Below are 25,266 nucleotides of genomic sequence, written 5' to 3' on the forward strand. Positions count from 1 at the left end.
TCAATGAAATAGCTAAATAGATATTTAGATTTATAGTTTTAGTGTTACAGTCGTTAATAGTTGTTGTAGAATCCATCTTCTAAGAATTTCACAGTCCTGACTTGTTTTCCTTCTTGTCCAGTCCTAGCTTCCTCTTTTTATTCTGCTTGCCTCCAATATTTCCTACAGTACGGGAACGCAGCATAATTTCACGCCGTGCGCCTCTGTTTATTTTCAGCTCGGTGACGTCAACACTTCCCTCCTCCTGGATGCGCTTCGTTAGTTCGTCTCCAAGCCTCTGATTGGTCAGCTGTAGTAGCCGTAGGGTTTAGTGACGGAGATGCTGAGGAGGGGCAAATCGTTATAAAACCAGCGCTCTTCGACGCGAAACCCCCACTCTGGAGGAGACGAGCAAGCTCCGAGGGTTGGTTCAGGTTTGCTAGAGGGACCTCCCCCAACCCCCCCTTTGTATTCACCAATAACAGGCGCTTATTCCATCAACACGGACCATCTGGGAAAGCTTCTTCATACCTCGACCAATAAATGCCAAGAAAATCCGCAACAAATCAGGATCGCTGCGCTGCAACAAGAGGAAAAACGAACCGTTGGAAAAACACGTAAAAAAACAAAACAAAACGGCAAGTAAAAACGCACGGATCGTCGCCGTGGCCTTTCTCAATGCATCCTCTTTGTGCCCGTGGAACGATGAAACCAGAAATAAACGCCGCCGTCGGGTTTCTGTCGAGATTTCTGAGGGTAAAAGGACACGTAAACGACCGACAGGTCCAAACGTTTAGCCAAAGCTTACAGGACATTCTGTCAGGTAAGTCAACCAGATAATAATCCAAATGCGCACACAATTCACCATCCAGTATACAAAGCTGGTGTTTTACTCTCCTAATTTAATCAGAAGTGTAAAAAATCGTCTTTTAGTATTTGAGTTGAAGCGTTTCTTTGTTCTCTGAAGTCTCACTGTCAGCGCCACTGCTGTTTGCGCACATTGGAGGGGAGCGAAAACAACAAAACTATGAGCGCAATGGGTGATCGGTCGATGATTCTGTTGAGGCGCTTGGGTTATTGATTTATTTTATATATAACAATCAACAAAACGCGGAAAACCGCGTATTTGGGTAGAGTGTGGGGGTGGGGGATAAAGAGACGCTCGAACAAGGAAGTGCGCCTCGCTCAACAAAGCTCGTCAAGAACAGAGGGCTCTGAGCAAAACAAGCTCCAGTAAGGCCGTTCAATTACGTAATGCACCAGAAAGAAAGAGGTTCATATTGAAACATGTACAAACAAGCATTTACATTTATGAAATAGTATTTTTTAGAAAATATTTAAACGGTAACCAATAGTAAATCTATTATTCGCGGTAATGTATGCGTTTTAAAGAAAGTTGACCTTATTTGTTTTTTTTTGTTTTGTTGTTTTTTAGTGCGATTGCCCTTTCAAGTGCACAGTTACACCCGATTTCTATTTCAATTACCATCTAATTGAGTAGCCTTTTACAGTTTGTCCCATAGACTGTTTATTTGTCAGATTTTAAGTGACATCATAGGTGTTAGAATTAGGTACATTATAGTTTGGACATGTGTGTCTTTACCCTTTTACGCACAGGTTGGGTTTTGATGCTGTTGAGGATTAAGGGAGTGTTTTTCCACAGTACAGAGGAGCGTGTATCTCATTTCCTGCCTGCCCTGAACATATTCTGGGCTCGGAACTTCTGAGCTGCCATACATCTGCCTCATTCCAGTTAACGCACAGCAGCGGCTGACCTAAATTGTCCGAGTCCAGGAGGGCCTTAACAGGATATGCGCCGAGATCAAAACTTTTTAAAGTAGCATAATTTACCTGAATTTACCTTTTAAGTCATCTTGTTTTGTGATACCTGTTATTTATCTGTATTGACCAACATTAATTTGGCTGAGATTTAATTTAATGCCAGAATTCAAAAACAGTTGTGCCGGGGGCCCTTAAACTAGACCAGTCAGATCATATGTGCTTGGAACAAGCAGTCACAAAGTATTGTATCTGCATGCTGAAAAACTGAGGGGCCTTCAAAGAGTTGGGGGTGAGTTTGCAACCATGTTGGTTGCATAATTGTTGGTTTTGTTCATAGGCTCAGTTTAATACTCCTCTACCCAGGGTGGAAAATATCATCTTTGGCAATTGTGGTCAGACTACAAATACATAAACAACCTGGTTTAACGCTTACGGTTAAGCACACAGGCGTCAGCTTAGTTCCCCTCCCTTTTTGTGGCCTCATTTTTAAGAATAGGCCCCGCCGAGCTGATCATTTCCCAGCTGCTCCGGGGTTTGTCGGCAGCTGCCTTTGTCGCTCAAGCTGAGGCCACTCTTTCACGAGTGCCAGGCCCTCCATTAGCTTCGTCTGCGATAAGGCATGGGGGTGGGGTGGGGGGTGCTTATTATACTGTGGATGCATACAGGTGGCCTGCGGGCTTTAGTCTGAATGCGAAATAAATACCTTTTTTTTTTTACTGGTCACATTAGTGTTCTCATCATTGGAAATTCAATCAGGTGGGCAGAGAAAAGGTTCCTTAATATTAATAACATAATAACACATGGGGTATAAAGCCGTCCAAACATGTAGTTTTTAAACCACACTACTAAAACACTTTTGCATCCACCAAAGATCTAAGCTATAATTACACAATTACCTACTGATCATCATTCATCATAGAATTACTCACATAGAGAGTTATGCGTCACTAGTTTCACTGGGCCTCTCAAACTTCAACAAAGAGAGAAAAGGGAAAAAACACAGCCTCTCCCTTTAAGAGGTGGAGCTTTGTGTCCCAAATGGCTGTCTGGGACACATTTGGTGTTTTTGTTCAGCCAGTCACAGGAGACGTTTTTTTTTTCTTTTTCTGAAGGCCAGAGGAGGGATTGTACAATTCAGTGGCCTTTGTCACGTAGGCCAGGCCTGCCGCTGGCTGGTTGTTTATGGTAGCTTGCACATTTTCCTGACTATCTGCACTCTACTTGTGTGTTACTATGAGCTGCTGTAACAACTGAATTTATGGTTTTCTTGGATAACATGTATAAATTTACACATTTATAGACATTGCACAGTATGAGATTCTCACTGAATTGAAACCCGGAGTGAAGCACAACACTATAACACTATCCCAATTTTCACTCTTGTAAACCTACTTATTCCCAGCACCCCACCCAACTAAATTCCGACAATAGCATAGGGAACCTCCTCAAAGTTTTTTATGACTTTGTTTTTGGGTGCCTTCCTAAGATCATAGGCTAAACTCTCCATCCTCTCTCCCTTTGTTTCCCCTGCAGAGCAATACAAGCACCACTGGTTTCCAGACAAGCCCTGCAGGGGCTCAGGTTACCGCTGCATCCGCATCAATCACAAGATGGATCCATTGGTCGGGCAGGCAGGCCAGCGCATCGGCCTTACCATCCAGCAACTCTACCTGCTGTTGCCCAGCGAGCTTACGCTTTGGGTAGATCCCTTCGAGGTCTCCTACCGCATCGGCGAGGATGGCTCCATCTGCGTCCTGTATGAGTCACAGCCCGGGCCTGTCAGCATGCCTCTGTCCGCCAGCTCTGCCTTAGGACATGGGTCTGTTGGCCCCATGGTGGACAGTCACCTCAGCTGTAAGGAGGAAATGAGGGTGCTGGGCAGGACCAGTCCCTCCAAAGCCTACAATAACATGATGACTGTGTCCAGTTAAAGTGGTCCACGGTCACACCCAGCCTACTTTTGTTCAGGGTTACACAGTGGCTGGTCAGATCATGGTGAGCCTTTTTAAAGCTAAGAATATGAAATTAAATAGTGAAAGGAAAAAAAAAAAACAGAGGATGTGGCCTATCGTCCAGGTGATGGAAACCTTGTACGTTCAATATGTTTACCTTCTTTCCCGGTTATCATCTGTTGTGTTGTCATTGGATCAGCTGGGTTCTCCGTTTTGTTTAGGGGAGGTTTTATGAAAATGGAACTGCTGGGGCAGCTAAACCATCCAACCAACCAGAAAACACCCAACATCCCTCACTCAACTTTTAACATTTAAACTGCTCCATCTCTGAAGAGGCTATTAGCATTGACTTTGCACTTTCCTTCATTGCTTGTGGGTACTTTGGGTACATATTCAAACTACCATGGCAGAAACAGTCTAAATTGTAAGGATTTGTTTTCCAGGGATTTTAAGCTTTTATTGATCATCAGTTCATTTGCCTGGGTTGGGAGGAAGTTGAGGTTTGCGACGTGTCATAGCAAATCCAAGCCTAAGGTAAAGAATAAGAGCTCCTCTATTTTCAAAGAAAACACTTTTTGGACCACAAGAGTGTATTCTTTATCTTGTAGTCATTGAAACAGCTTGTGGTCTTAGCTCATCTTCCTCCCTATCCTGTTACTAATAGTGAGTTTTAGAAAACTTTATTTCAGCCTTCTGTCTATCTAAAATGTGTTGTGACACCCATCGATACCAGCGTGTCCCATTGTACTGTCAACCCGCCACCCCTAATTTGCCCATGTTTGTGTAGCTTTGTTGGGGATCTCTCCCCTTCAAGTCAATGAATGTTGTTGAAGTTCACAATCAAGATCGGTGTTGTTGCATTTGCCATTTTTTTCTTCAACACTTTCTCATCTCCTGCATTACCAAAAGTAAAACTGTAGCTAAGAGGGATATGGTAGGGGGCCTGTTTACCCAAATGTTGGTCTTGTGGCCCATTTTAAGTTGAAATTGAATGCACTTTGACGTGAGATTAAGTGGAACATGTACCTTCTCAGAGTAAAATCGCCTCCATTCCATCCATTCAAATGCCATCTTTTGTCACAGCAATTCTCCCAGTTCTAGCCATTTGTACAGACAATACCTTCTGGTGATGTTTGTCAAAAAGGGGCTATGCAACTCTGAATTTCAAATAAATATTCTGTTAACATTTCAGGGCATTTTTGTTTTTCGTTGGGTGAAGGATATTCTGGGTAATTATGGTAGAGTCGTTCTTTCATCTGTTCACATGGCACTGCTGATTCTGGCAAAATTCAGTTATGTTGCACCCCTTTCTTAAACACAACGATGGTGATTCTAGTTTAAAAGGGAAGAAAACATGTCTGATTTTACCTAAAACAGTCTGAAGCCCAGGCTATTCCAATTGGCTTTTATGGCTTTTTTAGTAAAGCCTAAAGTTTAGGGTACACTGCCTTAAGACCTCATTGTCAAGAATTATGAGTGAGTTGTGATCCTAAGCTAAATTCTGTGCATGTCTGGTGTATTGTGCTGCCAGGACCCTCACTTGGGGTGTCCGGTTTCCAGTTTCAGGTAGTTCCAACGCAACTATTGGTGTTTGTGAGTGTTGGTGCCTCAAAATGCCACTCTTTAGCTCAGACCTCCTGTCCAGCCAAAACCAAGTCAGGATGCTGCAAGCTGACCGCCTGTGGATGCAGGTAGACTTAATGTGACACATATCACCCTTCATCATCGCTAGGGAGCTGGCAAAGGACGGCCGAGGTTGGGAAACTTGGGTGTGAAAGAAGTTGGGGGTCCAGGGCCAGACTCTTTTGTCCAGGGCAGCTAAAATCCCTCCAGCCCCCCTCCTTCTCAGTTTTATTTTCCCCAACACCCACCCACCTCGACCAGAAGCCCTTCACCCTCCGTCAGCAGTGATGGATAACCAGCACACGTGCATTAGGTGAATTTGGTTGGACATGAGGGAACATGGATCTGAAAGTTGAAGAACTTCATGGTACTGGGCCATTGTTTCATCTCACTGGATTGCGCTGCACTTACTGAGTGAGTAGCAACTTTGTTTACATGCATACGTAAGAAGGTGGCAGCTGTCTTTGTACCCCCGCCTCACTCGTTGGTTTTGAGGTCTAGTGGAAAACGGCGTGACTGAACAGGTGCTGGAACGGCTTCCGGTGTTGCTCAGACCTTAGTCACCATCCAGATCTGTCACGGCAGGCTGGTTTCCCCACTCATCACCATACCTAGGGGTGTTTGAGCTCCACTAAGCCCCTGAGAAGATCATGGGTAATATAGTTATAGCCTTTGATGCACTGCAACCCTCCTTCACTCACTGTACCCCAACCCGTTGTTTCTCTCTGCTGATACTCCCTTCAGCATTCTGTGAAAAGCAGTGATTCCATGTTGGCAAGATAGGTCGTAGCCTGGTGGGATAGGAGCCCAGAGCTTTGGTTTCCATGATGGACCGTTGTTTTGGATTTTAATAATCATGCTGCTCCATTTTAGCTCCTTTTTTCTTAGATGTCAGCCAACTAGATGTTTTGAGATTGGTCTATATTTCAGAAACAAGATGATCGTCTTGTCTCACTTTTCTCTCAATGTGTTTTATAGTCACACTGCTAGGATTTCTCTTTTTTTTTCTGTGTAACTTATCCACATTTTCTAATGTGCATCCACATTTACCCTTGTAATCTAACAACTTTTTAACTTTTGTTTTATTTTAGAGCCTAACATTAAAAATGAAATAAAATCCCTTCAACCCTCCAAGTTTTATACGTTTAAATGGCATCCATTCAGCTCGTGTGCACATAAGTTACAGAGTTGTGAGAGCGCTTTGAGTATTCAGAAGTAAAATAGCACATAAATGCACTAAATGTCAAACTGAAGTTGTGACTTTTTATTTGAGACGCACGGAGTCTCTCCTGGAATGTATTGCCAAACTCAGGCCTCAAACACTTCGTAAATACTCTTGTGGAAAAGTTTTGCATGTTAAGATATGAAACTGGAAGCGAATAGCTGTTTTTTTTCTTACCGTCAGTGTCGTTGTCAATCAGTCAAATTATTGCCACTTTCACATTTGAGGTGTTTTAACATATAGAATGTATTGTAACTGTACAACAAATGGTAGTCCATAACATTACACATGGGAAGTGCCAATAATTGCTATTCTGAAGTGTTTTAAGATGGTCTTTTCCTTTTTTTATTTTGGATTTCATATTTTAACATGGATAACATTTTTCATAAGTGAAGCCATTTGTCATGGGAGTGCTGGCAAGGACCAAAGTTGTTTTCTGGTAAAAACATTAGTTTCCATGATCTGTAACTATAGGCGTATCCTTTCTGTTTTTCTTATTCTTTGGTTTTGATTTCTGTTTTTCCCTTTTTTGTTATTTACATACAAAATGAGAAAATAGACAAAAAAATCTGAGCTTACCCAAGCAGGAAAAGCTGTATCTTGTGATCTCATGTCAGTACATCATTGTGTTCAGTTTCCTTTTCCTTGGGTATGTTGCGATGAACTGCTGTAAATTTGTACAGTTCATGTAAATTGATTGTGCGGAAGTTGTACAGATTTCTATATTTTGAAAGAAAAGTTTTTTTTTCTCTGTAATAAAAGATTTCCTATCTTGGCATCATATTCTCTGTCAGCTTTCTCATTTGTTATTTTAAGTATAATCACATAAAAGCAACACGAAATGAAGGGCACATTAATTCAGAGCTACATTTGCATTTAGATGTTTGCGTCATAATCACAGATGTTTCAGCCTCATTTGTGATCGGCTTTAGTTCGATCTGCAGACTGAGCAGACCATCTGGGCATATTTTACTGAGGGATAACTGTCAGCAGTGGTGGTTTTTAACAGTTTACGTCTGGATCATACATTAAGTCAAACATCCTTCAAAGCATCTTATGACACGTTAAATAAAAGAGACATTTAATTTTAGTTATATTAAAGGTGCAGCTTGTAGAATTAACGTGCACGCATTGATCATCCTGGATCTTTGCAATAACCTAATCATGTATTAGTTTTTTTTTTTTTTTTTTGGATGAATTGCGTCAGTCCGTAAAGAGCTGTTGGTGCATCGACCACCAAAATAAAGGATGTGACAGATGGTGTCATTGACTTCTCAAAAAAAAAAATCGCAAACGTTCTGAGGCAGAAACATCTGACTCTGCAAATCTGTGAGTTTGGATTAAGGCTGCAAGCACAAAAGAAAATCTAGCTGTGTCGCACAGACAAGGGGCGAAATGAGAGGAGTAGAAGGCACAGACTGTGCTCAGGAGTTTTACCACTCAAACCAAAAACAGCTGGGAGGCAGGAAGTGTGATTCTAAATATAGGAGTCCTGTATACATAAAGAGTTTTAGATCAGATTTAGCCTTTTTTAGTTGTTTATTTGCGTTCTTTTACTGCCTTTCTGTGAATTCAGGTAAAAACAATTCGAGAGAGAACTGTACATGTCCCAATGCAGTTTGTTTGTTATGAAAACATAATCCATAGGGGAAGCAAATAAAGAATAATCCAACTGCAAGACCCAAACAAGGATTTTGGTCAGCGAGATTTTGCAGATTGACCAGCCTGGTAGTGTTTGTTAGCTTTGCAGTCACGTGGTACCCTTTCCATTTTAGGATGATGAATTGAACTCAGAAGTGGTAAATGCTCTGTGAGATGTTGAATATTATTTTATTACCTAATGCTGCTTTAAACTGGCCATGTATTATTTCCCTCACAGTTGCACACTACTTTGTCCTGGTATACAGGTCCTTCTCAAAATATTAGCATATTGTGATAAAGTTAATTATTTTCCATAATGTCATGATGAAAATTTAACATTCATATATTTTAGATTCATTGCACACTAACTGAAATATTTCAGGTCTTTTATTGTCTTAATACGGATGATTTTGGCATACAGCTCATGAAAACCCAAAATTCCTATCTCACAAAATTAGCATATTTCATCCGACCAATAAAATAAAAGTGTTTTTAATACAAAAAACGTCAACCTTCAAATAATCATGTACAGTTATGCACTCAATACTTGGTCGGGAATCCTTTGGCAGAAATGACTGCTTCAATGCGGCGTGGCATGGAGGCAATCAGCCTGTGGCACTGCTGAGGTCTTATGGAGGCCCAGGATGCTTCGATAGCGACCTTTAGCTCATCCAGAGTGTTGGGTCTTGAGTCTCTCAACGTTCTCTTCACAATATCCCACAGATTCTCTATGGGGTTCAGGTCAGGAGAGTTGGCAGGCCAATTGAGCACAGTGATACCATGGTCAGTAAACCATTTACCAGTGGTTTTGGCACTGTGAGCAGGTGCCAGGTCGTGCTGAAAAATGAGATCTTCATCTCCATAAAGCTTTTCAGCAGATGGAAGCATGAAGTGCTCCAAAATCTCCTGATAGCTAGCTGCATTGACCCTGCCCTTGATAAAACACAGTGGACCAACACCAGCAGCTGACACGGCACCCCAGACCATCACTGACTGTGGGTACTTGACACTGGACTTCTGGCATTTTGGCATTTCCTTCTCCCCAGTCTTCCTCCAGACTCTGGCACCTTGATTTCCGAATGACATGCAGAATTTGCTTTCATCCGAAAAAAGTACTTTGGACCACTGAGCAACAGTCCAGTGCTGCTTCTCTGTAGCCCAGGTCAGGCGCTTCTGCCGCGGTTTCTGGTTCAAAAGTGGCTTGACCTGGGGAATGCGGCACCTGTAGCCCATTTGCTGCACACGCCTGTGCACGGTGGCTCTGGATGTTTCTACTCCAGACTCAGTCCACTGCTTCCGCAGGTCCCCCAAGGTCTGGAATCGGCCCTTCTCCACAATCTTCCTCAGGGTCCAGTCACCTCTTCTCGTTGTGCAGCGTATTCTGCCACACTTTTTCCTTTCCACAGACTTCCCACTGAGGTGCCTTGATACAGCACTCTGGGAACAGCCTATTCGTTCAGAAATTTCTTTCTGTGTCTTACCCTCTTGCTTGAGGGTGTCAATAGTGGCCTTCTGGACAGCAGTCAGGTCGGCAGTCTTACCCATGATTGGGGTTTTGAGTGATGAACCAGGCTGGGAGTTTTAAAGGCCTCAGGAATCTTTTGCAGATGTTTAGAGTTAACTCGTTGATTCAGATGATTAGGTTCATAGCTCGTTTAGAGACCCTTTTAATGATATGCTAATTTTATGAGATAGGAATTTTGGGTTTTCATGAGCTGTATGCCAAAATCATCCGTATTAAGACAATAAAAGACCTGAAATATTTCAGTTAGTGTGCAATGAATCTAAAATATATGAATGTTAAATTTTCATCATGACATTATGGAAAATAATGAACTTTATCACAATATGCTAATATTTTGAGAAGGACCTGTATAACACAAACTCCCATTAAAGATAATTGATGTTTGCAATTGTTAGATGCCAAAATATGAAAATGACAAGGTATGAATATTTTTGCAAGGCATTGTACTGTCCTTAAATATTCACTTTCTTTCAGGTCTTATGTATCACTGAATTGTCTTCCAAGAACTGCATCGAGTCTGATGAAACAGCAGGGTAATATTTTCCACCCTGGCTTTTCACTCCCATAGCAACAGAAGTCGTCCTTTATTGCTTGACTTACCAGAAACTCCCAGTAGGTGTGACTGATAACCATAGAAAAATAAGAATATGATAAGTCTGATTTAGAGTCAGTCTATCTTAGTAAAGGTAGAAGGCAATAATATGTGGTAATACATTCTTAGTTTATGGCAGATAAACCTTGTGTTCTCTGGCCCTTTCTGAAAGTTTGTGCCAGCGTTTGCGTGAATCTAAAAGCAATATGTAGACGACTGGGAACAAAGGCATGGTGAGTGACAGTGTGAACGTGTATGTGTGCTAACAGGGTTGGCAGACATCTGGGACCTGCTTTATAACTAGCAAGATGACAGTGTTTAGCCCTCCTGCAGAGCGTATGTGTGTATGCACCTGTGCTTAAAGGACAAAAGCCATGCTGGAGATGAATAAATCACAAAATTTATACTGTAAATGTTCCCACTCTAAAAGGTTTTGTGTCTATTTGTGGTGCCACACATTTCTGTTTCTTTTTTTTTTTAAGTCAGAAGTGACCGCAACCAGAAGATCTTCAGCAGCTTCTTGAATAAACATGTTTCCAGCATGTCAGCAGATAATTGCAGTTGCTACTGCTCTGCGATTAGATTTCCACTGTGTTTCTCCTGGGTGTGTATACCACTAAAAAACCTAAGGACGAGGACTGTATTCCTCTTTGAAACAGATCCCTGCCCTGCCTATCTCAGAGGGTTCCCTCGGTATGTTTCTTTGTCCCTTCTGGGCACCATTCATCCTCAGTGCTGACATCTGCTTTGCCCTTGCATCACCCCACCCTTTCCAACAGCGTCCAAAAATGGACAATGAATGAAAGAGAAGACTGAGGGGACAAACACACTCTGCTACAACTCTAATGCCAGGTGGGCTGACAAAGGGAGGGGTCTGGACAGCTGCTGAGTAGACTGAGGCACTTACAGTTATAGCATTGACAACCTATGAGGTTACTTGCTTCCCTCAATGATGATGTGATGCAAAGTTCTTTACAAAAACCGATCACACCCCTTTTTTGTAATATGTTACATAACAAACTTTACTGCGTTTTATTGAAATTGTTTGTGATAGACAAAAAAAGTAGTAAATAGTTTTTAGGTTGAAGGAAAATGATACATGGTTACAAGAAATTCTTACTGAATAAAATCTGGTGCAAATGATTCAGTTGCTAGCCTACTTGCAAAATTCTAAGTGGTAGGAAAACCACATGACCCTGAACAGACCATCATCATGTTGAAACATGGTGGTGGTAGTTTGATGCTGTGGGGATGCTTCAGCAGAGATAGGTAGACAAGCCAGTGCTGATAGGAAAATGGATAGAGGTAAATACAGGGCAATTCTGGGAAAAAAAATGTTTGGAGACCTCAAACGACCTGAGACTGGGACGGGGGTTCCAAGAGAACAACTGCCGTTAACATAAAGCCAGAGCTACAATAAAATGATTTAGATCAAAGCATAGTCATGCGTTACAATGGCCCTGTTAACGCCTAGACCTAAATCCGGTTAGGAGTGTGTTCAAGGATGTAAAACACATACTTTTCCATCCAATCTGAATGAGTGAATTTCAGTCTTTTGGTCTCTAGAACTTTGAAGCTAATAGAGACATATGTCAAAACAGTTGCAGCTATCGTGGCTAATGCTGGTTCTACATATGCTCCCCTGAATAAATTTGTGATATAATTATTACATGTTCTTTACTAAATGTATTGAATCCTTGTTTTAAAGCAAAGGGAAATACAAAGGAATACATTGAAAGCTTGTATTGCTAACAGCTGTTTTCAAACTTGCTCTTTGATTAATTTGGTTTGATAATATGCCCAGATTCCAGTTTGTGGTGCTGTTTAAGAAAAGCACCCTACAGAATAATGCTGGCTTCATTATGTTTCATTGTGGGGGTCATGTGTTAAAAATGATGCCCAGTGTTGGGAATACTTGTAATTTTCCAACTGAACTTTCCATTTCAGAAGGTTCTGATGGAGCAGAGATCCATGTTCTTTATCACAGGTTGTTGGAAATCAGTAGCTATAATTCTATGTTAATTCAGTTATATTTACCACGTACCTAAATAGCGTAAGCCAAATTTCTTCCGATTACCCCTAAAGAACCACTAGTGGTAAACAGTTTGACGACCGTTGTTTTGAAAATCACTCTAAACACTGGAATTTTCGCACCTGACCTTTTACGGTGACCTTTACATTTGGAGGGATAAGAAACATGAACTTGAGACTTCCTAAGGCTGTTAAAGGTTCAGGAAGATGAGTAACTGGGGAAAAACACAGTTTAGTCATAGCATAGCTAATACAAGCTGCAGCAGCTGCCTGACCAGTATGAGTAAAAGGATAGTTTGCCAGTTGCACATTCCTGCTATGCAAAACAGACCAAGAACATGAAGAACCTTGTCCCTAATGAATTGTGGCAGCACAAAGACAAATAAAACCGTGCATGTTCTGCAAAAACATACCTGCTACAATGAATGTTTCAGTCAAGTACTAAAGCAAAATGGTGGAAACATACATGCAACAAGCATTACAAAGACAACAGTTGCTGATAGCACCATGGTGAGCTTAAAAATACTGATCAATATGCTTTAAAAGCAAAGCAGGTCTTGATATTAGGTCCCAAAAAACAAGTCCCTAAAGAGAAGTTAAGCATCCAACTGTGAGTAAAAAAACGACTGTGAGTAAAAAGTAAAAGCTTTTGATTTCATTTGATTTTGTTCATTATCAATATTGTGCAACTATTTGCTTTTTCACACCCTTTCACCTTTTCCTATAAAAATAAACATTCGTCCAGATTCCTCTCATATCTGTCCCCTCCTTTTCTCTCTTCCTACCACCTTGCCCTCTGTCTATCTTTAAACCCTCTTCTCTGGCCTCCAGTCAGCTAACACTCACACAACTTAGGATTTCATTCCAGACTCTGGCACCATGCCTTATTGGGGTTAATGTGAAGGGCCTCAATGGGATGAGTGGTAGAGGGTCTCCATTTTCAACCAGCTGCAAAAGGGAGTGAAATCTCAAAACTTTTTAAAGAAGAGTACACAGGATTCCAACTATTTATAAAATTATTGCTTTTTAGATGTTTTTGTTCTTAAATGTTTTTATGGTGCTAAAATTCAACATTCCTTTTGTTTTTTGGTGCCATGATGGATGTAAATCCATTATTTATAGTTAATCTTTCCTTGATCACTTTAGCAACAAAACTGTAAAGCTTTTCTATGTTTGGTATGTTGTATGTCTTTAGGTCAAATTTTACACACATACCGTCCGACCCATTTTCAAATCTTTCTCAACCTCCAACGGATTTTCTTTCAGAATGGCCTTGTATTTAGCTCCATCTTTTTCTAACCAGCTGTCATATCCTTAGTGAAAAAGTAACCCAGTAGCTCTTTTTTGTTTTTGGGATTGACCAGTGATTACTTCTACACTTCTATTTTCAGTAATAGATGTGCAAAGTTAAGTTTTTTTGAGCTCCATCAATCTTGTCATCAACTTTGACCCATTTTCATGTCCCTGCTAAAAAACAGCATCCCCACATTATGATACTGCCACCATGTTTCATAATGGGGTTAGTGTGCTTAGGATGTTAGTTTTGTACATAGCAGGTAGGCAAAAGAACGTTAATTTTGGTCTCTTCTGACCAGGCCACCTGCTTCCACATTCTTGATGTTTTCCCTGTATGGCAAACTTGAAATGGGACTTTTATGATTTATGTTCTTCACTAATGGCTTTCTTTATGCTGATGAAACGTTTGCCTCAAGTAGAAAATTTAACTTTTCATTTTAATTCCTCATTCTTTAATACGCAGACTTTTAATAACAAGGCGTTTGACATCATTGTTAAAAACCAGGGTGAAAGTTTAAACTGTTAATGGTAATACCGGTTATGCAGGATTAGAGTGGTGGTGCAGTTGGTAGCACTGTTGCCTTGCAGCAAGAAGGTCCTGGGTTCGACTCCTGGCCGGGGGTCTTTCTGCATGGAGTTTGCATGTTCTCACCATGCATGCATGGGTTCTCACCGGGTACTCCGGCTTCCTCCCACAGTCCAAAGACATGTCTGTTAGGTTAATTGGTCACTCTAAATTGCCCTTATGTGTATGAATGAGTGTGTGCATGGTTGTATGTGTGTTGCCCTGCGATGGACTGATGACCTGTCCAGGGTGTACCCCGCCTCCTGCCCATAGACTGCTGGAGATAGGCACCAGCTCCCCCGTGACCCACTATGGATGAAGCGGTATAGAAAATGACTGACTGAACCATTAACAATCATACTGAAACTGTTTTTAGGAGTCTGTCCCACATTATGTTTCTGCCCACCAATAGTGATACCAGCATGCTTTGCTTTGAAATGATAAGCAAACATGCTAACCACGGCTGATGTCCTCATCCGTTTTTATTCTTCCCCGTGTGGTTATCTGAAAGTCAGTGGACAGACATGTAGGCAGCGTATTCCTGTGGTCAGCCTCTCCCAATCAGTAAGCAACACTTTAAACCCACTAAGGGAGAGAGGGGAAAAAGAAAACCAGCCACCTAAATATAGCCTGGCTTCAGGTCCCAGCAAGAGGCCTGATCTGCATGAGGCCTAACCACACACACACATTGGTAGAAGTTACACACACTCACCCAAACACACACTTATTTAGTGAACCCTCAATACCAAAAGAACAAAGCTCCCACTATCAATCAAATGCCCTTTAATGTGCAGACTACTCATTTATATAGAGAACCACAGTGGGTAGAAGGTGTTCCCTTCAACAGGCAGAACTGGCTTGGATTGAAGGTCACTTGCATCATTGGCCATAATCTTTCTGCTGACTAGAGTAGAAAAATCCCCCAGGAAGAGCTGTTGTGATGGCAGCCATTTCATAAGGCTCACATCCTCAAATTTATCCACTTCCTTCAAAGTGTTTTTGACTTCAAGCAGATGTTGCGTCACAGACTGCAGATCCACTTCTGGAGTTTCCAATTTACAGTTCCTCTGACAAGTATTAATAGCCTTGTACCTTAGTACACTTAGTAAACTTAGTCATGTTTATCTTTATCTTATTGGGATTTTATGTGATAGACCAACACAAAGTAGTGGACACTTGGGAAGTGAAAGGAATATTATACTTGGTTTTCCAGTATTTTTAGGAATAAAAATCTGAAAAGAATGATGTGAATTTGGTTTACATCCCCTTAACTCTGATTTTGCTACATAAAATTCGGTACAACCAAATGCCTTCAAAAGTCACCTTATAGTAAACAAAGTCTACCTTTGTGTCATTTTATTGTAGTATAAATGCTGCTGTTCTATGTAGGATTTGGAGATTTGTTAGAGAACATTAGTGAGCACTCAGCATCATGATAACCAAGAAACTGCAGACAGGTCAAGATAAAGTTCTGGATAGGTCTAAACTAGGGTTAGGTTATGAAACAATATCCAAAGCTTTGGACATCTGATGTAGCACTGTTCAATTAATCATCTGAAGATGGGAAGCACAACAGCAAAGCTATGAAGATATGGTTATCCACCTAAACGTACAGGTCAGGCAAGGTAAGCATTGATCAGAGTTACCCAAGAGACCAATGGTAACTCTAGAGGAGCTGCAGAGATCCATAGGTGGGTGAAAATGTTGACATGATAGCAGGATAATGACACCGAAATTGAAATTTTTGGCCTACATGTAAATGCTATGATTGGTAAAAAATTAAAATCTGTTAGAGGCTATAAAAGACTTAAGATTAAAGTGTACATCCACCTACCAAAGTCCAGACCTAAATCCACTTGAAAATTGATATTCACTTAGCTTGTAGTAAAGGAGGTCATAAGCTCGTCTATCACATACAATAACATTTACAGAATTTTATGGCTGTAATGTGGCAAAAGTTAAAAAAGTTCAAGGTGTGTGAATACTTTAGCAAGACACTGATACTGATCATGACAGTTACTTGAAAATGATTTAAGTTTTTCAGCCACGTGTTCATTTAAAGCCTCCTTTGCTTGTAAACACGATACAGCCTGTTAACCTCGAACCGCATGATCATACCCTTCAATGTTGACTGTTTAAATGATGGAGATTCAACTTTCGATTCAGGTGGTTTGGTTTGGTTTTCAGAGAAACTGACAGGAAGAAGAAAAGCGAGCACAGAACCTCAGCTGTTTCCTGTTTGTTTTGATGGAAAGATGTAATTGACTAAGTAGGGGAAAAAATAAGAAAGGGACACTTAAAGTAGCTCATTAAACTGATGATTCAGAATATGGGTGACTTAGGCTTTAAATATAGAAACAAATCTAAAAAGTAACAAGGGATTCACCAGACTAAAAAGACTTAAAAAAATGATAGAAATTGTTGATTTAAGGCCGGAAAATAGTTCTAGAGATATGTACGAGGTAGAAACAGCTGACAGGAAGATCTGCGGCTCTTCTTCCTCTCTTCTGTGAACACGGCTGTGTGAGAACCTACACAAACGGCTTCAAAACATCCACAGTTGAGATGTAACTGAAAGCAGTGCCCACGTGTTAGCAAAATCACACAGGCATGAGATGTGCAGAACAAACTGTACTGAACTAAAAAAAGGGAACAAAACTTAAACGCGCAATAATCTCATGATCACACACAAAGGCATGTAAACAGACTGCACACTTTCTCACTCGACCTCGCATGTGCAGATCTATTGTCAAAATACTTTTGGTTATTACAGCCTGCGTAGGCACATCGATAAGATAAATTAATAATAATGACCACCTTTACTACCAGATCTGGACTTACAATTTAACATCACACTTGTTTACTCCCACATTTCACTTAGTTAACTAATTCAACAAATGAAATGTGTGTTTTTGAAATCATGGCTTCTTTGACATTGAGATGTGGCAACAAAACATTTAGCATTCAAAACAGAACACTGACTTATACAGGTCCTTCTCAAAATATTAGCATATTGTGATGAAGTTCATTATTTTCCATAATATCATGATGAAAATTTAACATTCATATATTTTAGATTCATTGCACACTAACTGAAATATTTCAGGTCTTTTATTGTCTTAATACGGATGATTTTGGCATACAGCTCATGAAAACCCAAAATTCCTATCTCACAAAATTAGCATATTTCATCCGACCAATAAAAGAAAAGTGTTTTTAATACAAAAAACGTCAACCTTCAAATAATCATGTACAGTTATGCACTCAATACTTGGTCGGGAATCCTTTGGCAGAAATGACTGCTTCAATGCGGCGTGGCATGGAGGCAATCAGCCTGTGGCTCTGCTGAGGTCTTATGGAGGCCCAGGATGCTTCGATAGCAGCCTTTAGCTCATCCAGAGTGTTGGGTCTTGAGTCTCTCGACGTTCTCTTCACAATATCCCACAGATTCTCTATGGGGTTCAGGTCAGGAGAGTTGGCAGGCCAATTGAGCACAGTGATACCATGGTCAGTAAACCATTTACCAGTGGTTTTGGCACTGTGAGCAGGTGCCAGCTCGTGCTGAAAAATGAAATCTTCATCTCCATAAAGCTTTTCAGCAGATGGAAGCATGAAGTGCTCCAAAATCTCCTGATAGCTAGCTGCATTGACCCTGCCCTTGATAAAACACAGTGGACCAACACCAGCAGCTGACACGGCACCCCAGACCATCACTGACTGTGGGTACTTGACACTGGACTTCTGGCATTTTGGCATTTCCTTCTCCACAATCTTCCTCAGGGTCCGGTCACCTCTTCTCGTTGTGCAGCGTTTTCTGCCACACTTTTTCCTTCCCACAGACTTCCCACTGAGGTGCCTTGATACAGCACTCTGGGAACAGCCTATTCGTTCAGAAATTTCTTTCTGTGTCTTACCCTCTTGCTTGAGGGTGTCAATAGTGGCCTTCTGGACAGCAGTCAGGTCGGCAGTCTTACCCATGATTGGGGTTTTGAGTGATGAACCAGGCTGGGAGTTTTAAAGGCCTCAGGAATCTTTTGCAGGTGTTTAGAGTTAACTTGTTGATTCAGATGATTAGGTTCATAGCTCGTTTAGAGACCCTTTTAATGATATGCTAATTTTGTGAGATAGGAATTTTGGGTTTTCATGAGCTGTATGCCACAATCATCCGTATTAAGACAATAAAAGACCTGAAATATTTCAGTTAGTGTGCAATGAATCTAAAATATATGAATGTTAAATTTTCATCATGACATTATGGAAAATAATGAACTTTATCACAATATGCTAATATTTTGAGAAGGACCTGTATAAGACAGGCAGCTTAGTGAATAACAGAGGCAGACCAGCTTTTCTGTGGGACCAATAAGTTACACATTACCTGAATGGCACTTCACCACGACAGATAGATAACCTGTAACCGGACAAAAACTAAGATTGCTCAACTTAGTAATGCTATGATGCTGAGGCTGCACTTTTTATGCTCTATTTAAAGTGGTGGCACCTTCACTAGCAAATAACTATTCACTAGTAGTTTTAACAGGAAATGTTGCAAATCTAATCGCGTAAACACAATAACACAAGTTCACCTATTAAAAAATGTTTTCACACTTTTTGCTTTAGGTCTCAAGTGAGAATCTCAAAAATTATGCATACCCCTTGAATGTCTTTCACACTTTTCCCATTACAACCACAAACTGACTGAACAAAAGCAACCCCACAGCATGATGCTGCCATCACCATGTTTAACTGTTCGAGGTGATTGGCTGTGTTTGTTTTATGCCACAAATGGCATGTCACTTCAAGGCAATTTTATTTAGGGTGTGCAAGTAAATGAACGAGAACACATATGCACACTACACATTTCCAACTTTTATTAGTAAAAAATTTGTAAGCCATAGTTTCCCTTCTTCACAGTTAGGAGTTTCTTTGTGTTGTTCTTTTACATGAAATCCTAATGGAATAAATGGAAATTTTCAACATTTTGTCACAAAATAACCACAAAGTGCCTCCTTCCATTTCTTTAAAATAAAGTGCTCTGAAAAGTATTTTTCTTAAGGTTTCCTGGTTTAGACAGCTTTTTTACCTTAATAAAATCATTTCAAAACAGCTTTTTATATTTACTCTGGTTATATTTGTCTCATGACAAAATTTCATGATCTGAAGCATTGTAACTATTGACTAGTTCGTAGGGAGGCGTTTATTTGTCCATATAACATACATTTCTGAGCCAAATATGCAAAGGCTTGCAGAACGGAGAACTCTCAGTTGATTTATTCAAATTAACATTAAAGAACATAGATATAAATCAAACAAAAAAAAAACAAAAAACAGGAGTTCAAACGATCAAATAAATGTTTTCCACACTGTTTACTTTAGGCCTCATTTGAGAATCCAAGACTTGATACCTCTTGAAGCAATAAAAGTTAAAAATAGATAAACTAAGAGGAGGTCAGCCTTTGTGAATGAAACTAGCTGCATACTAGTATCCAAAATATATCCTGATGTTCCTTCCAAAACAGTCTGGAGTGGGTAACCGCATGGGTTATCTTACGAACTGAGCTTGAAGAAGCCTCAGAGGTAGGCTGTATTTTTACCAGAATTTTTTGTTTTCTTTTGCATGAAGGGTCAGATATGGAAGCAAATCGTTACCATATTTCAAATGAAAAAGCATTTTCAGAAATGCTTTTTCATTTGAAGAATGTGGCTGCATTGTTTGACTCATAAATGAAATTAGTAATCAATCATCCTATTTGCATTTTAATTTTCTTATTCAAGACTGCTCATTCTTTCACTTAATTAAAATGAAAAAGACATTTGAGATTTATTTTTCAAAATGTACCCCAGCAAATAGATACCAAAATTCAATTTGATAATGAATAAAATTTGAATATGAAAAAGCATTTCCAGAAATGCTTTTTCATTTTAAGAATGTGGCTGCATTATTTGACCCATAAATAAAATTAGTAATCAATCATCCTATTTGCTATTTGCATTTTCTTCTTCATAACTGTACATTTTATGCCATAACCAAAAAGAAAACAAAGCAGACATTGCTTTTTCATTTTCGTGGTCTGCCCGCAAAGTACTGCCCAGAACTCGAAAACGAAAAGGCGGGCGCAGCAGAGTGACGTCAGCAGCCGCTGTTTCTCAGCTCCCTGCTGACCGAGCTACCATCTTGTTCGGTAGGGGGCGCTGTGCACATCTGCATTGCATTACATTGCAAACGTGCCAAGAAATTGGTTGAATTGCAGCAGGGCCGAGCTCAATTTGTGGCAGTGGCAGGCAGAACTGGTAGTTCCGGTGGCAGGCTGTGGCATCCTCGTGGCAGCCTTATGGCCTGGGACATCCAGCGTGTTTTTAAACATTTATTTATAATTTTCTGTGAGTGACAATCCACTCACACACTCCTTTAAGGTGGAGTAGGATGCCATGTTCCCTGCTCATATCGTAAATAAAGGCATGGTGAAGATGCACAGTGCCAAGCACGCACACAGGAACAGGCAGGCCCGCAACATGAGGAACACAGTTCTTTCCATGTTGTGTCATGTTACATACACAAATGTAAATGTATTATAGTATGGTTGTATGTAATAGACCACCACTAAAGTCTTAAAAGGATAGCATGTGTTTGTATACCTCTTAATAAGATTCATTGCAATTAGTGAGTGGCCAGTGGAAAGCCACTGTTGAAAGGAAATCATAACAATTTCAGTTTGCAGTTATGTACAAAACATGTACACTGCAAATAATAAAGTGCTAAGTTCAGATGAGACTAAAACCTTTTGACCTACGGTACTGTGCAAAGGTTTTAGGCAGGTGTGAAAAAATGCTGTAAACAAAGAATGCTTTCGGAAATATAAATGTTTATTGTTTATTTTTATCAATTTACAAAAACAATTTGCAAGTTTGATCATTTTATTTTAATGGTATGACTGTTGATACTTCTCACATGGATGTAGAAATTATACTATACTATTATATGCAGATATCCAGAGCAAGCTAGATAACATTTCACAGCACACTGAAACACATTTAATCTGTTTAAGCACAGATTAGAGTGATTACAAAATCATTCAAACCCCCTTTATCCGACTAATACATGCTTTTCGAAATGCTTTTTTACATTTTCTTTACAAAAGAACAATGTATTAAGCTAAAACATTATGAAAACCACGTATCCTTTTCCTTTCACTTCTCACACTATTTCGTGTTAGTCTATCACATAAACTCCACATAAAATACATTGAAGTTTATAAATGAAACACAACAAAATGTCCAAAAAGATTTAAGTGATATAAATTTGCAAGGCTAGTGAGAGTTCCCACTTTCAAATACAAATGTGCTAATAATAGTTTCAAAACCTGTTATTTACTCACTTCCAGGCTATGTCTGTTTCACTACCTTTTGTCAGTTAAAAACACATGATAAGCACGTGTGGAACGAACGATTAGCCTTCTATTACCCCTCATGAGGAAAACATCTGCTATCCCTTTTCCATCCTAACCTCTTTCCTCCTCTTCCTCGTCACCCCTCACTGTGAAGTTGTTTCCACCTAAAGCTTTCTCTAATCATTGTCCTTATTTCTATCTGGACTCGTAGCGTGCCCCCCAGCTTTTGGCTTTTTAGAAAATTTCCGCCACAGTTGGGTTTGTTTTTGAACAACAGTGAGAACCAGAGGCTGAAAACTGGGCTAGATTTCAGTGAATACCCACTGGTGCAGCTGACAAAAGAGGTTGAATTCATCCTCGTTGTCTGGTTTTCTTCGGTCCTGTTGGGGATATTTCTAATTTTTTTTTCATGTTGTCGACTTTAACAGCTGTGATTTACTTCCCGTTTCCCTCCAGCACTTACTTTTTGTCTAAGATGCACCAAATCACCTAGGAGAGAACATGCCTACACTGGGCAAAATACATACCTAATTGAAATACCACCTTAGAGGTCCATTTTAATGTTAAGATCCAATCCCACTTTGTTTTTTTTAAATTAGAACCTTAAAGAATGTTGGTGCCCCATGTCCATGTGGTTCAACTATGGTTCCTGATTATTATTTGCCTTCATTTCCATCTTCAGAAGCAGAAAAATGAAAACGGCTTCATGATGGAACATGAAAGCCTTTTGGATTTGTGGCTGCACATATCTGGCCTAGTTTTTGGTTGCATTAAATCATAGGATGGGTGGGAGGACAGTTCTCTTTTAAGTATTAGTGAATTACATGCCAGATGGTGAGCATAAAATACAGTGCATGGCAAAGTATTTATAAAGTACAAAGCTTTTTTATTTTTATTTTGTGTTGGAACTGTTAACCTTAACCCATTTTAATGGGATTGTATGTGATAGACCAAGACAAAACTATATGGACACATGACTTTAGTTTTTATTACAAATATAATAGATACCCCTAAATTAACTGCAACTGCAAACATACAAAGCTCTGTGGTTGTAAAATAACTCTTCACATCACCTGGAACAAACCACTCCCACTGTGAAACATGGTGGTGACAGCATCATTATTTGGGGATGTCATCCTTTAACAGAGACAGACAAGCTAGTTAGAGTTAGTCAAGAGTATGCTAAGATGGATGAAGCTAAATACAGTGTAATTGTGGAAGAAACCCTGTTAGACTGGACAGGAGTTACCTTTTAGCAGCTACAATGAAATGGGTTAAAACAGAGCATATTCATGGTCCAAATAATAAACACTTTTTATGCCCCTTTTATTATATATTTAGAGCAAAGTGGAACCAAAGTCAATTGCTTTGTTTGTGTGCATGCACAAGAAGTAATCAGTGAATAAAGTGGATTCTGATCAACTTTGCACATGTGATATACTCATGTGGTATAAAGGTTTTTTTTCCCAAGTTATAAAGAATTACCTGACACACCTGTAGCACCCAACCCAAGTAGCTACATATTAAACCTTTGTTAATGTTGTAATAGTACTATAGGCGGGGCCCTGGGGACGTTAAGTTATCTACTAATAAACAAAAAACAATGGTAAACAAGAGAGACAATGATCAGCTATTACCCTCTAAACTTATTTATGCTTTCCAAATATGGCGGTGCCTCCAATTAACATGAAAATATCTGAGCTACTATGTTATAACGGCACAAAACAAGGTTCATGTTCAAAATATGTTTAGATCTGCAGTAAATAAGTTATGACACAACTCAAAATCTAATACAAAAGAAGATTTTAGTGAAAGAAAAATATTATTTAGACATAAAGCAAAACAAAATTAAGGTGTGTTCTTATACACAAAATACTACTCACCCTCCAACACTCAACAGCATCCCAAAGCATACACCCAACAATACCCCGCTCTCTAAGCTCAGCTCAGAATCAGATTTCCCTCCACAACAGCAGGGTCTCATAAATTTAATAAAGAAAACTGTTGCAGGCCTGAAGCGTGGCTCGGGTTCGTAGAGACCACAAACAAAATGGTCGCTTCACTTGTAAACAAGCATAAAATAAAATGCACGTGCTCTCCAGTACTCACGGATCCCTTTAGATCAGTATGAGAAATGGATGAGGTCTTATCTATCACCAGGTAGGTCCCTCTCAAAAGCAGAGCTGACATTTTCTTCACACCACAGGTTATATGGAGTACACGGAAGATTCTATCCACAACAGAAGAGTCCGGAGAATTCCTCTCGGTCCACTGTGTATTAGAAATCTCTATTTAGTTCATATATTTGGCTAAGGCTCATATACTCTACATATAAAGTTACAATTAGCTCACGCTCAAATGCTAACATGCTAACTCGCGATTAGCATCACACTTCTATGCACTTCAACATATAGCTGTAAGCACAAAAATCATATACATCGAGTACTCACTCAGTACAAGGTTAAACAGTCCATAACAGGAACGTAGACTCTGCATCCACGAATACATTATGACCGTTTTCAACTTGCTTTCATTTCTCAGCTTACTTCTAGCAAAACGTAGCAGCCGAATGCCGTACACCTGGATGATTTTTACTCTAGCCTCAATTAAGTCCCACCCTCACACCTGTGATTGGATATTAGGTTTACATCAACCAATAAAATAAAAGAAAATACAAGACTGACAGCAAAACACGTTAGGTTGGGTACAGAGCACGCACTTAAAATATTTATTTTAATCAAGCTTTCAGCAAACACAAACAGTATGTTACCAAAACTAAAACAGCAAAACCTTTTGTTGCTTAAAAATGTTTTTACCTAAATATGAACACTGCTAGCAGATAAATGAACTAGATGTTATTGTGCTTTTAACTATAGTTACTGCATTTTAATTCAGCTTTAATATATTTGCCACATATGTAGAATTACAAACTCCAATGATAGCATTTAAATTTTAACCTTTTTAGTCCGAACAGAAAATTATAGACTGGGCTACACACCTTTAAAATAACTTTAGGAAAAATGGCACATTGGCCAATGCCAAAGCAGTGATACATGACGCGGCATGTGGAACCACAAAAGAAAAGTTTTTTATCCATTAGTAGCTTATTTCAATGTGGCTCTGAAAACAAAAGCCAGTCAGTTTATTTGCATTCTGTAAGCAGTCATTTATTTGCAAGTTTCCACTGTGGCTGCCAGCATTCTTGGGGAGCGTGCATACGAACAGCTTACTGAGAATATTTCCATCTTGTAATCCTTTGTGTCAGTTGAGATCTGACTTTTTCATGAAAAACATTTCCTTCCTTATATGAAAAAGGAAATATTTTTGAAAAAGAAATGTAATCATCTGGGTTTTTCTAGGCTTTCCTTTTTCTTCATCGTGTTGTTTGACTTGATGTACCTGTAAAGCATGTTTTACATGGAAGAGAATTATTGCGTTTTGCAGTGAACTTTGGGATTTGTAACCCCGCAAACCTTTTATAAGCTTTCCTTGTGTTATTCATCTGAAACACATTAGCATAATGCCTGCCTTCGAGCTAGCTTTTCAAATGCTGCTTTTGCATCACATGCGGTAATGTTTCACTTCTCCACTGCAGACATTATCCTCCCCAATGTGGGAAGGATTTAATGTTTCTCCTTTCAGCATTTCTTAAGCTGTGATTATTTGAGAC

The 25,266-nt window shown here is 39.7% G+C and overlaps 1 protein-coding gene across 1 annotated transcript; it reads left to right on the forward strand.

Moving 5' to 3' along the window:
* Nucleotides 1-413: 413 nt before the first annotated feature.
* Nucleotides 414-7,341, forward strand: btg1 (B-cell translocation gene 1, anti-proliferative). Its single transcript, XM_047389702.1, has 2 exons — nucleotides 414-802; nucleotides 3,295-7,341. Exons 1-2 carry the CDS (start codon nucleotides 658-660, stop codon nucleotides 3,690-3,692), a joined length of 543 nt encoding a protein of 180 aa, XP_047245658.1. The 5' UTR covers nucleotides 414-657; the 3' UTR covers nucleotides 3,693-7,341.
* Nucleotides 7,342-25,266: the final 17,925 nt, after the last annotated feature.

Source organism: Girardinichthys multiradiatus, chromosome 17 (assembly GCF_021462225.1).
Source record: "Girardinichthys multiradiatus isolate DD_20200921_A chromosome 17, DD_fGirMul_XY1, whole genome shotgun sequence".
In the NCBI taxonomy this organism is placed as follows: Eukaryota; Metazoa; Chordata; class Actinopteri; order Cyprinodontiformes; family Goodeidae; genus Girardinichthys; species Girardinichthys multiradiatus.